Source organism: Haliotis rubra, unplaced genomic scaffold (genome assembly GCF_003918875.1).
Source record: "Haliotis rubra isolate DU_JTF1 unplaced genomic scaffold, ASM391887v1 Scf148, whole genome shotgun sequence".
Classification (NCBI taxonomy): Eukaryota; Metazoa; Mollusca; class Gastropoda; order Lepetellida; family Haliotidae; genus Haliotis; species Haliotis rubra.
This window is the reverse complement of record NW_025765425.1, coordinates 1,586,786-1,601,129: the sequence shown is the minus strand read 5'-3', so window position 1 is coordinate 1,601,129 and position 14,344 is coordinate 1,586,786. Positions and strand designations below refer to the sequence as shown.

Here is a 14,344-nt window from a genome sequence, read left to right as displayed (position 1 = left end):
CCATATAGCTGGAATATTGCTGAGTGCTTCTAAATGTAGGATTGGGTGATCAGGCTGTGACATCTCTGATACTGTGGGGGCGGTGGGGTAGCTTAATGGTTAAAGCGTTGGCTCGTCACGCCGAAGACCCGGGTTCAAATCCCCACATGGGTACAATGTGTGAAGCCCATTTCTGGTGTCCCCAGCCGTGATGCTGCTGGAATATTGCTAAAAGCGGCGTAAAACCAAACTCAGTCAGTCTGATACTGTGTCTCTAGCTGATTTGGATAATTGCTCCTATCACTGGTGTACCTGTTTGAGGTTCAGTTATTCCTTAGGGGCGGTGGGGTAGCATAGTGATTAAAGCATTGGCTCGTCACGCCATAGACCCGGGTTCGAATCCCCACATGGGTACAATGTGTGAAGCCAATTCCTGGTGTCCCCCGCCGTGATGTTGCTGGAATATTGCTAAAAGCGGTGTAAAACCAAACTCAGTCAGTCATTTATTCCTTATAGCTGAAATATTGTGGCTTGAAACACCATTTACTCATTAACTCTGAAACCTGCATGTGTTCCATTAAACTATAAAATCTGAGTTGAGGGTTTAACAACATGTTAAAAAATACTGCACTCATATGTACATGCTTGTGTGGCTATATTAGAGCTTATAGAGCTGGCTCAAAGAGATACAATGGTACAGTCTAACATGGATACTCCACACAGACACAGTACTGACTCAGAGATGGCCAGTCCTTGTTTAGTATCCTTAATGCTGAAAGCCAGGCAGGGTAACATCAAGTGCCATCTTTTTGTGTGACACAGCCAAGGGATGGAACCACTGACTCTAAACTCTTCAGGGACCTGTGGGGTATCCTAGTGGTTAAAACGTTTTCTATTCACGCCGAAGACCCGAGTTCCATTCCCCACATGGGTACAATGTATGTAGCCTATTTCTGGTGCCCCCGGCCATGATATTGCTGGAATATTGCTAAAAGCAGCGTATAACAAAACTCGCTCTAAACTCTTCAGGCAGAGGCTGTGTCTACTAGACCGTACAGGCGATCAGAAAGTCAAAGTACAAAGATTGACATCAAGTTAAAATTAATTTGATTTAGCGTGCTACCAGACATTACTTTCCATTTTTCCCAAAGATCAATTAATGGAATAAACTGTTTTCTGTAATGTGGAGAATTCAGCTTACTTCCCCCAAAAAACTTATATTGCAAAAAACACAAAACAGCAAACCTAGTTTAGTTCATGTGAATTCAGGCTAAGTGAAAACAGTGCGTGACAACTATTTGGTACGACTTTGTTTACAAGGTGCAAGTGGATATTGAGTATTGTTATTGAGCCAGAAGCTGTAAATAGAGCCACGTGGTCATCTGAGCATATGGCTGCACAATATCAGTACTTGACTTCCCAAGTAGGCAGGTCAGGTTGACTTCCGCAACCCTGTCCTCACACTGATATCAGGAGACTACTCAACATTCTCCAACCTGTAACCAGTGTTTTCTGCATGTTTTGCAACAACCAAAACAATACATTGTCCTTAAGCTTGCATTGTTTTATTTTTGCCAGAAATAATTTTTGTTGATTTTATTCGCTACATTTGCTTAATATACTTACCTTTTATGGACAGGTGTCTAGGTTTGATATTTGATGGCCTTTAGTGCCTTTCATTGGACATCAATGCCTGGGATATATATTAACATATTCACCGTGATATATATTAACATATTTTTTGAGCTCAGTAAATGCTCTTTCCCATCTACTGAATACACCATCTTTTTCATCTGTTGACATTTCCAAATTCACACTTTAAATTGGTTTATGACTGTCCCATGATTACAAGTGAAGTAACAGAATACCAAAATAGTTTTAGGTGGTTAATATAAACAAAAGTGGTAAAAATTGCATGCTGTGGTATGCTTTGGTATTGCATGTATGCATGCAGGAGAGGTTCATCAGTGGTAGATGCTAGAATGAGGTCAATGACCTCATACAATTCATACAATGTTACTTTCGGGATGATGACGACGATGATGATTATTATTTTGATTTTGTTAGGTCATGCCAGTGAGATACCGCCAGTTGATCATCATTGTATATGAATTTGTATGGGTACCATGAACTGGTATGACTATGATTAACATTGAGCAATATTGAGTAACATGACATGAACCTAATACCTTGAGAAAGCAGAATTAGCAGCTTTTCTTGCTTTGCTTTATGATCGTGTAGAATATTGTTATGTGAATGACATGCTTTGTGGTAAAAACAGCAAACTTTGTCAAAAGCGATTTGTTAAACATATGTGTGACATTGTTCCCTTGATGGGAGTTAACATGAATATTGCTCGGTTTAGTGTGGGATAAAACTTGTGTGATTATCTACAGGTGGATGACCCAAAGGAAGACTTCAGTGACCTGCCACCCAATCAGCGTCGGAAGAAGCTGCAGCAGAAGATTGATGCAATCAAGAAGGAAATGGCCAAAGAACAGGCAGAGAGGTACTGTAGGGGTGTGAGAGAGTGGTAGTCGTTAGGGGCAGACCAGGAAGAGAGGTACTGTAGGGGTGTGGGAGAGTGGTAGTCTTTATGGGCAGACCAGGCAGAGAGGTACTGTAGGGGTGTGGGAGAGTCGTAATCTTTAGGGACAGACCAAGCAGAGAGGTACTGTAATGATATAGCTTGCTGTTGACAGAGAAATTAATAGTTCAAACTACTTGAGAATATATGTGATTTGCTGTTGACAAGGGTAGCTGCAGTTAAACTTGAGATTATGTAAGACTGTTGTCAAAGATAGCTACAGAGATAATGTATAACCCTTACTGTTACAGGGAAGGCATGTTGAAGATGAAAGATGTTTATGCAAACAACCCCGCTCTAGGAGATCCAAGTACCTTAGATAAGAAAATAGAAGAAAATGCTCAAAAGATAGACGATCTACGGCAAGATCTGCATAAGTTTGAGGTGAGTGCAAACGCCATTAAAATCAATCAGTAGATCCTGAAATATGTATAGAAGACTTGAGAGTGAGTGAGTGAGTTGGGTTTTATGCCACTTTTAGCAACACCCCAGCAATATCACCTTGGGGACACCATAAATGGGCATTACACATTGTGCCCATGTGGGGAATCGAACTTGGGACTTCAGCATGACGAGCAGACACTTTAACCACTAGGCTAACCCACCGCCCAGAAGACTTGAGAGTGTAAAAGGGTGCTCCTTACATGTTACTTGCATTCTGACTACTATAGGGGCTTGTTATTGTCAGCATACCGTGATCTGAAATACATATGAATACATATTACAAACTGTTTTGAAACCATGCATATTTTCATCTTTTGGGCAATTTTACTTAAGTCTCAAGTCACTTTGAAGTTGAAATTGCAAAATTGGCATCTGTGATTGAAACAGTAAAATAGTTCATCACAAGACTCTGGCATAAAATGTGTCTATTGCATTGTGCTACTAAAGACCAGATTCAATATGAAAAACAGACCAATCCCCATGACTACTGTGCATGTAAATCTCTGTATAGATTTAATTGTGTTGATATACGAGTCCCAAGCAGCACTCAAAGTAATCCGCCAGTCATTGAGTTTGAATGTATGTGTTCTGGAATCACTTAGTGGAGGCAGATGGTAAACAAGGGCACACTACATTATGAAGGAAAACTGATTTGTATGGATAGTCAACTTCTTTATTGCAATGAGTGCAACGTCAACTTGTTTGATAACGTAGGTACTAACACGTTATCAAGCAAATTGTGACTTGCTTGATAACGGTGTTAGTACCTACACCGAAACGTCGCACTCATTGCAATAAAGAAGTTGACTATCCATACAAATCAGTTTTCCTTCACCTTCACAACTTCTAAAATGCCTCTCAAAGAAAAAAACACTACATTATGTCTAACAAGTTATGGTTGTGTTTTGTGTTCCAGAATTATCTAGGTGAGGCGGATGGTAAACAAAGGCACACTACATTATGTCTAACAAGTTATGGTTGTGTTTTGTGTTCCAGAATTATCTAGGTGAGGCGGATGGTAAACAAAGGCACACTACATTATGTCTAACAAGTTATGGTTGTGTTTTGTGTTCCAGAATTATCTAGGTGAGGCGGATGGTAAACATCGGCGCCACAGTACATCTAACGAGTCGCTCTCCCCAAGTGTGTCAGATGGCAGTACCCCTGCCAGTCAACAGCAGGTCTCCGAGCCAGGAACACCAAACCTGCAGCATAATGTGTATGCGTAAGTATATGCTGTCAATGTCAGTCACTGGGGATATGGAATCTTGTCATCTAAGGCACCCAAATTTGAGGTTGAATCCGTTGCCCTGATTTTTATGTATCTGGGTCTAGCGGAACCATACAAATAGATTATTCCTCTGATGTAAGTGTTTCCGTGTGTTCTTTACTGCCAGTCATGTATGTTAATATGAAAATACCTCATGTACACTGCTGCTATATCATACTGACCTACTCTGTTTCAGGCCTATTGATGGAGATGAAGAAGGGGAGGATGAATTTGAAACTTTTCCAATCATTGGAACCTGTCGGGCATTATATCCATTTGATGGTGAGTTCTACAGCTAACATGACATTCATACCATAATGATGCCAAGTATATATTTAGGCCATAAAGAATGACTGAGTGAGTGAGTTTAGTTTTACGCCACATCCAGCAATATTCCAGCTATATGGCAGCGGTCTGTAAATAATTGAGTCTGGATCAGTCAATCCAGTGATCAACAGCATGAGCATCGATCTACGCAACTGGGATACGTTGACCGGTGTCAACCAAGTCAGCGAGCCTGACTACCTGATCCTGTTAGTCGCCTCTTTCGACAAGCATGGGTTACTGAAGATTAGGGATCCCACGATACATCAATGCATCGATGCATCGATACTTTTTCTAAGACGATACAATTATCAATACATTCAAAACTGTATCGATATTTAGTTTTGAAAGTATCGGTTTAAATATGTTTATGTATTTTGATGTTATGAGAGTTATAAATGATTAGTTTTCATTCACAAAGATGGGAAATTAGAACTCTTTAATCTCTGAGAATAAAAAATGTTCATCTTTTCATCGACAGTTATAAGATATGAAATATTAATGTCCAAAATGTAACTAAATTTACGCAATAATGCCACGAAAATAGGTATCGTGATACGTATCCAATCGTGACATGGGTATCGTGTTACGTATCGGTTCATGAAACTTATGTATCGTGACATCCCTACTGAAGATCAATTCAAACCCGGATCTTCACGGGTATTTGAGTAAGGGGTAACACTAGGATTGGTTGACTTCAGGATATTGGCTGTGAAGGTTATCCATGTTACTTCATGCTGCTGTGTTGTATCTCAGTGGACCTGCACCATTTACCGGCGTTAGTCAGCACTAGTACAGGGATGAGTGTACATGCACACATACGCACTCACACTTTTTAAGTGCAATAATCGTGAATGTGACATTAAACGCCTTTTTATCTCACCTCCACCAAATAACTTTACCTTGTTCGTGTGGTTTTCAGGAAGCAGCGAAGGGTCGATCTCCATGTTGGAGAATGAAGAGTTTAACATCATAGAGGCTGACCAGGGCGATGGATGGACGCGGGTGAAGCGGGACGATACCTCCGAGGGCTTCGTGCCGACGTCCTACATCGAGGTCCACCTGTATGATCAGGATCAAGTCTAGCACACCATGTAGCATTACCCTAGTTCACAGACCTGAAAGATGTCACTGTCGGTTGTTAAAATGAGGAGATCTCCAGGATGCAAGCTGCTGATTGAGTGTCGTGTTTCATAACCATGAGAACATTAAGGTGCCCGGAGCGGGCAGATCCCACTAGAGTTTGGAACAGATCGTCTACATAGTTCCTTCATCAAGCCATGCTATAGAAGAAGTGGCACCCGCACCGTCCTGTTTTAACAGACTGAGAGCCGACTAGGAATGTGTGAAAGTTGTATCATCGGGTGACGAGGTAACGAAGGTCATCTTTCAAGTGGTCAGCAGCCTACAGCTCCATGCTTGCAGTCAATGAGATGCCTGTGCTGCCCCATCAGGAGATGAGGAGGCGGAGCTTGCCTTTGTCATCAGCTACATTTAATTCACTTGTGATTGCATCAAAAAACAACTACATAAAATACATGTTATGACCTTGTGCAGTAGAAGATTGCATCAGTTGCCAAGCTACCAAGATTCACCTTGTGACCTTGAAGGTACAGGATCCGACTGATGGTACCTTCATCTGGGCAGTATCTGCCTGTAGCCGTAGCAGCTTCCTTCCAGCCTCTCCCACTACAGTTCACGGTCCACGATGTTGAATCAGGTCGTTGGCTGACCTGCGTCAGTACTGATTCCATAAGGAGGTCAGTCAGCTCGCAAGTTTTAGTCGATGGTGTCATTATTCCCTCATACCGGAGTGTGACCCGCCTGATCCTGGTTTATGTTAACCTTGCTGCACATTCACTAACCCAGCTTCGTCAGCATGCTATAAAACACCAGCCTGAAATGCAGACCGAGACACCTTGTTGGTAGAGGATTTCGTCATCACTGACTGGACACAGGATTTCTCCTGCTTTAAGTTCTGTCAGCAACACCGTGGACCCTGGAACAAGACTGAAGAATGATGCAATATGATATAAATGTGTTCTGTAGTTTTCTAGAAGGAATGTATGTATACAAGAGTTACACAGTTGTCGAGGAAATGTTTTGATAATGGACAAAAGAGGATTGAATGAAGACAATTACCTCTTGATGTAGATTTGAATGATGGAATAAGGTTTAGTCTTGCAGATGTCTGAAAGGCTGCTCTTTGATAACAGATATTAGAAGACCGCTGACAATGCATTTACATTGTGCTATTTACACTCTGTTGGTGGTCAGATTGGATATTAATGCTGCTACGTCAAAGGGCTGTCTTTCTCCTGTATATCAGACTGTAGTTTTGGGAGAGATATTGTAACGCTGATGATTATATCGTGCAATCAAATTCTCTGGCTGGAGATAGACAGATCAACTTTTTTAAACGATCAAGGTACACTTTATACCTTTTTAAATCTGTTTGATATGTGTAGTCATTTCATGTTGTATATATTTGATACTAATGTACTTATGCTGGCTTGCTGTACGTTGTTGTTGCTGCTGCTGCTGCCTGCACAGATCATCAGCATTCAGTCGGGATACAGCACCGGGCACCTGTTGACTCCTGGAGAGGCCCGTGAAAGTAGGGGAAGTAACTCTGTAGTAATGATGCTCTTTCAACCAAAGGGAAAGAAATTCTATAGTATCAGGCATTTGAATTCAACATAAGGGGAAGTAACTCTGCCGTGATGAATTAAATAATGCACATTCTTTCATGTAGCTGAATTGGTTGAGTTTGGCCAACATTCTCAGTATGTACAATTATTGGTAATGTTGTGAAATTCTTCAACGCTATTTTTGACAAGTGATCATATTGTTTTCTTAGTATTTACACAGCACAATTGCGATGAAAGGTCTTTATCATGTTGACTAAAGTCAAATTTGAGTCTTTTTAAACATTTGTCTGATGCGGAAATTTATATGGACACTTGACATCATTTGAACTACTATGCTGTCCCCTACCAAGGAATGTCCCAGTTGGTATCCCGACAACATAGACTTGCTTTTAGCCCATTGTTCCTCCCTTGTGATCTTGTTTTATCTCTGCGTCATGTACAGCATGCACATTAACTTCTTAGTTGACGAGGATGCAGTTCTGTATGATATGATGCTGTAATTGTGATTCTATATTATTTAAATCATTACTGTTTGTGCTTGTTAATGATTCCTCCCTCCTAGTGCAGGCATCTGTTAACATACAGCTTGTGAGTTCATCCCTCATAGTGCAGGCATCTGTTAACATACAGCTTGTGAGTTCATCCCAGTAGCAACAGGGTTGGTGACATTGGGTGGCGTGACAGGTAGCCTCGTGGTTCATGCTCTTGCTCTGTAACACAGAAGGTCTGGGTTTGACTCCCTATGTGGATTCAGTCTAGAGCTGTTCTGGTGTACTAGTAAGGTGACTTAATTGTTTATACACTTGCCACTTCAAACAGAATGTCAGAGTTTGACAGCCCTCATGGATCACTCACCCTCTCAAGGCCTATCCAAGGCCCACAGGCCCACTTGCACAAAGTGATCTTAAAAGCCACGACTATCATGAGCCTTTTTAATGGGAGTTACAATCATCTTTGCACTAAGGTTCTTCCGTGCAAGTGGATCGTGTGTACTGGTAGGGTGGTGCTGTTGCATAGAAGCTACAGGGTTTAAACAACCGATACATTTGACAAGTTGCGTTCATGGGTTTCACTAATTTGGTAACCTGTTGGCCTCACTTAAGGCTTCTTCAGACATTCACCTGACATGTTGGACTCACTGTAAATTGACTATAAGTCAAAGATTTCAGTACATCTTTATCATCTTTGGTGTTCCTTGTTGACACTTGCTCCAGTAATACTTTCATTGTAGTTTGAGGGGTTGCCTCGACTGACAGCAGACAATGTCTGTGCTTTGTTTTTACCTGTGTGTTTGTAGAACCTGAAAGGAATTTGGAATTAAATTTCAAGAAAGTGAATCATTATGTCCAGGTCAATCATAATCACTCTCATTGTTGGTAAAACTGATAAGACAGCCATTTTGACATCCCTTCGTTTCATAAATCAGTGTGGTTTAAGTTGATATCATTTCAGATTATTTGTTCGAGGCGTCAAGTTTGTCGCATGAAATACTCAAGTTAAGAGGTATGAGACGTCTGTAGGTTAAAACAGCTGATGGGAGACGTCTGCCACCCCTGTTGAACATTACAGTAATTGCGATACACCAAAGGCACATTTTAAAAAACCCAACCCTATAAAGCCTGGATCGATATGTGCTGAATAGATTAAGAAATGTTTGGTAATAATCAGAGATCAGTCATGTTGAATAGTTTGTGGTGCTATGTCAACCCAAGGCTATATACCTTGTGACTGGAATGTTTAAATATACCAAACATCCTCCTCATACTCCCCAACCAGCCACAATCTCTCCCACCCATCCTCACTTTACCTGTCCATCCACACCTACTTTCACATCCACCAACTACCTCCCACCTACTCAAAATACCCAACCACCCACAATCTGTCCCACGTATCCTCTAACCTACCTGTCATCTACCTGTTGACCTACTGACACCCATCCACACATCCACCAACTACCTCCCCCCTACTCAAAATACCCAACCACCCACAATCTGTCCCACGTATCCTCTAACCTACCTGTCATCTACCTGTTGACCTACTGACACCCATCCACACATCCACTAACCTACCTCCCCCCTACTCAAAATACCCAACCACCCACAATCTGTCCCAATTATCCTCTAACCTACCTGTTATCTACCTGTTGACCTACTGACACCCATCCACCAACTACCTCCCACCTACTCATGTTGCCCAACCACCACTCATTTGCCACCCTATCCCACCCCCAACACACACACACACACACACACACACAAAAACACACACACACACACACACACCATCCACCTGACTACCACCCACCCATCAAAATGGACTTAACACAATGTCAATCTGACAACCTACCCACCTTCACCTCAAATTTCAACCACCAACCCATTAGCTCATTCTTTAAGACACACACACATATTCAACAGACACCACACGCAACACTATGCAGGGCGGAAAACCAAGGTTCAGCTCCTAAATTGAGTACAATGTTTGAAGCTCCCAACTGTCATATGGCTTGAATATTACTAGACTAAACCCTTCTCACTCACTCACCCAGCTATGCATACTTCACTGAACTCTCTTCTTTCCTCCTCCTCCCCCTCCCCCTACAACACACAAACTGATAGCCTGATTGTCACACCTCTAACACATGCAAGGTGGCGTACTGCTTGAGGGATATCTAATATGTATCACAAAGCGTATTGTAAAGTTGCCTGCACTTGTGGACCGAAGACTTCTTGTCTGTTACTCTCTGCAGAAGCTGTTATCACTGTATATTATTTGTTTATACGAGGAGAAAGATTCCCACATTGTTACGGCGATATAACCTAGATCAATATCACCTTACTGATTGTACACAAATCGTCAGGTCAGCGACCTCTGACATTTCCCCAAAGTTAGCTTCATTCTCCTTCCTGCAAACTGCTTGTCCATTGGTGTGGCTTTTGTCTGTACTATGCAACCATAGGCGTACGCAAAATGCATGATTTCTGTGAACGAGGCATTGTAATTGAACCCTAACACTATTATACCGAAGAGAAGAACAAACAAGCAGTTTTGTATCCTGATCACTATTCATGTAAGAAATGCTCCTGCTTACCAAAAATGAAAATTGTGATTGAATTTTTTATGCACTACAATGTCAAGGTCACCTTCACTAAATTGCAGCTCATGTCTGCTAATATGCAGATTACCTAAACCAATGTTGGTTAGATGAGCTAAAATGTAAGTCACCTACGCTAAATTGAAAGATAATTCATCGAGGACAAAATGTTCTTGTTGATATAGCTTATGTTTACGCCTTGTTTAACCTGTTCACATGGCAATAAGCTTACGTCCAGAAGAAGCTTATTCCTGAACACATCCACATGCACAAGTCGGTTCTCTAGCAGTGTACATAGTCATTTGTTTGAGCTTCTGCCATTTGTTTGAAACTCAGTAGAGTTTCTTCCTACTGCTTTGATCTGTGATGGAGGTGCAACATTTGTTTGTGTAATGATAATTATTGTTTTATTTGTTTACTCCGTCTCAACCAGTCCACCAAGTGATCACAGCCTTCTGACTACCATTATCCTAAGTTACTGATGGAGGTGTCTTGTCATTCATCATGAACTCATTGTTTGATTTTCGCCCTTGTGCTGCACAGTGTCACTTTGACCCAGACAGCAGTTCATTTCTGACATGGTCTGCTCATTTCGAATTTAGGATAGATTTCTTACGATTTACAGAAATATTTTCACCACTTTATGATTAATTTCAATGTTAATACTTTGTAATGGTTTCGTGTCCTTGATACTTGTGGGTATGCTCAATCAGTTATCCATTAGGGTTTCAAACTGTATCCTTAACCTATATAACATTTCTAAATGAATGCAAAGCGTTCAGTTCTAGGATATTGTCCAGTCATCGATATACAGTAAATATAGTCATAGGGTTGAGTCATCACTTTGTGGACCGGGTCCTTGTGTCACTTCCAGCACGTTGCCTTGACTAATGTGACGGAGAAACGTAACTCTGTTTTTCTGGATAAATCAAACAGCTGTATGTGTCCATATTCAATCTGTAATACAGGATGTGTAACCTCTTTGAGTGGCATTTTAGAAGCTGGGAAGTACAAACTAGACAAACTTTATGGATAACAATTTTTTTATTACGAGAGTGCGATGTTACGATACAGATTCTTGTAGTTGGATCTTTTCTGTTTCCTATGCTATGGGATTACCCTGTTAAGGCCACTCTATTTTTCTTCGGATGTTTTTTACCCCAAATCTTTAAAATCTGAAACAAATTGTTTGATTTTGTTGGTATCACTTATTGGTCATGTCGACCACTATATCACTGCACTCAGTCCCCATGAGTGTCTACAAAGTTAAATGTCGACAGCCACTGTGAAGGTCAACAATCGTGGTGAATGGCGACATCGGTGCCATAGGTCCCTTCATTTACTGATTTGCACAAGCACAGTGGCACATAGGGTAAAGTACATTCAAATTATGTAAACGTTTTTCTTTCAATCAGCCTGTTTTACAGATCTCATCCTGATAATGTGTTCCTGATGACTATGATTAGGTCCATGGCACATGACTCGTCCTGTCTCCACATAATCTCTGTTACAGGGATAATCCACTGGCTATTGGTAGCCTTCTGTCATGACATTTTCATCCTCATTTACTTTGATCATCTGGTGTTGGACTAACTGAAGAGCTGACTGGTATTAAGTTATGTGTATTAAAAGTGGAATTGTTCATACACCTGGGTGCCATTGTACGAATCAACCTTATCACTATGACTTGTAAGGCCATGGTATATTTTGGGATTACGACCACCTTAGTGCTGACATCGCTTTGTACAATCGCACCCTGGTGCACTGTAAACATCATCCACACAGACCATAGTTAAAAGTTCAGTAATGAACATTGTTCAGGATTATTACTTTACTATTAGGTAAGAAATACATTATTCTGTGTACATCCTGGTTCTGAAGAAGATGGTTGTTTTATAGAAGTGAAAGAAGGGTGACCTTCATGCAGACCTTGAAATGAACAGGTGCTACGACCATGTAAGTCTTCTTGGTGTTTGTAGGTCTGATCGAAAGCCCAGGGTATACTTCACAGTTAATTTTGAATAAAGTCCTGTTTTTCTTGTACCTACCTCCAGCTAGCTCAGCCCAGCATGGAATGTTTGGTTAGAAGCACAAGTACATGTTAAACTTAAAAGGTCTCCATGACTGAGACCATAGTCAAGTTAAAACAAGGTGAAAGTCACATGAAATTCACTAAGAGAACCTGTATCATGAGTTGTCTTTATCTGGTAAATTTCTTGTTTATTTAATACACAAGCATGACATTGTGTCCAAGTTCAGAATGTCTATGTGAAAAGGGACATGAAAATGGTATCAACTAGATTTCGAACCAGGATTTCTCTGTACTGGGCAGGCCACAAGATGCTGCTTTTGTTTTCAAGGCTAAGAGTATCATATCAAGACTAGGAGCATCAAGGTCAGGGCTAGGGCCATTGAGGTCAAGGTTAAGGGTATCAAGGTTATTGCTTCAGAGATTTGAGACTTTTCACACTTGGTAACAATAGGATACTTATACATGCAGGTCTTCATTCTCAAATGTAATCTGAATTATTCATCTATGCATTATAAGTTAGGTCACTGTAATGCCAATGTAGGCATTCGGTGTGACAGTATCATATGTTGCAATATATGTACATATCTCCATGCACTGGGTACAATGCTGTATTAGGCCATGGATGCTGTAAGCATGGTATTGATTGATACAGGTGACCTCGACAGACAGCATGGCACTTCTAGTCCTCAAATTTGTTTTTCAGTATTCTTTCAATCGTCACTAATGCCACATAGTTGGTTTTTCACAGAAGATATCCACATTATTTCCTATACATGTGTCTGTGGTACATATATTACAAAATATTGAAATGTACAATGTTTTTCGAATCCTGAATGTTCTCAGAATTATTTATAGGAATCATTTCTGTAGAGGCTTCAGATTCCTTCACAACTGCTGCTTCCATTTCGTACCTCAGTTCAACAGGGGCATGTTTGACTTTGTAGCTTACATACAAGTTTCTACTGTTTCAAGGTTATTTATTTGTCTGACCACACTGAAGAGATTGAGATTATGTGGTTATATACAACATGTGTTCATCTCTCCAAGGCTTTATCGTAAAGGTGTACTTATATACCGGTAGGTAAATATTGATGTTATACATTCACACTTGTGTCAAGTGCCGCTGTCAGTGTTAAGCTTCCATCATCCAATTTGACCAGTGCCAAAGAAATTCTTCTGTGTTTATTGTTGTAGCACTACTAATGTTGTAGAGAACAAGCACCTGTTTCTATCTTGTAATTTACACCAGATTATTTAATCAGGATTGATAAGATAACATTTTAAAGATGGAAATACCACAATTAACATTAATTTGTGTATCTCATGTTCCTTAATTTCATGTCATGAGATTCACTACCAATATTGATTAACCATTGATAAGCATGATGGTCAAGATAACATTAAATGTTTGATAAAATCACATCATTAGTTTAATTACTGTAAATTAGTTGTAATTTTAAGTCATTTTATACAATTTATAGAAAATGATTGAATCTATATACTAACCTTGACATGTGGCAGTATTCAATGTTTAAGTGTGACATACATGTACTTGTAATTTCTAAACCATCTCTGCCCCTCAGTGTACAGGTTGTGCTGGATGGATCTACTTGGCTTTGCATAATGCTCTTCTTGTTATACTGTGGTGATTCTATATAGACCTGATCAAAAGCTAGCACTAATCGGAACCTTACTGTATAAAGGGTAAATAATTGTAACATTGTTTCTTAGACTTCTGTACATAATAAATACTGCCCAGCCTCAACATATTGACCGTGTTGCTTGTTTCTTTAGTTCATCCTGGTAATCCCGTGTTGTTTACTGACTTGGACAGGAGGAACCCATAGTTTGTACCAGTGCTGATCCTCATCTGCGTCATGTTACAGCCCTTAGTTGCTTGGATGAAATCAATAATCTCCACACTCTGAAACAAAATGGCTGTGCTGGGGACCCAGTCTTCAGC

The 14,344-nt window shown here is 40.5% G+C and overlaps 1 protein-coding gene across 6 annotated transcripts in view; it reads left to right on the top strand.

Annotated features, from left to right (window-relative positions):
- LOC124269845 (formin-binding protein 1-like) overlaps nucleotides 1-7,447 on the top strand; it is an 88,097-nt gene extending 80,650 nt beyond the window's left edge. For all 6 annotated transcript variants that reach the window (XM_046704885.1, XM_046704886.1, XM_046704888.1 and 3 more), the window contains 5 exons: nucleotides 2,376-2,488; nucleotides 2,818-2,950; nucleotides 4,087-4,235; nucleotides 4,477-4,562; nucleotides 5,527-7,447. In XM_046704885.1, coding sequence (XP_046560841.1) covers nucleotides 2,376-2,488; nucleotides 2,818-2,950; nucleotides 4,087-4,235; nucleotides 4,477-4,562; nucleotides 5,527-5,690 — 645 coding nt within the window. In that variant the 3' untranslated portion in view covers nucleotides 5,691-7,447. The remainder of the gene's footprint in view (nucleotides 1-2,375; nucleotides 2,489-2,817; nucleotides 2,951-4,086; nucleotides 4,236-4,476; nucleotides 4,563-5,526) is intronic.
- Nucleotides 7,448-14,344: the final 6,897 nt, after the last annotated feature.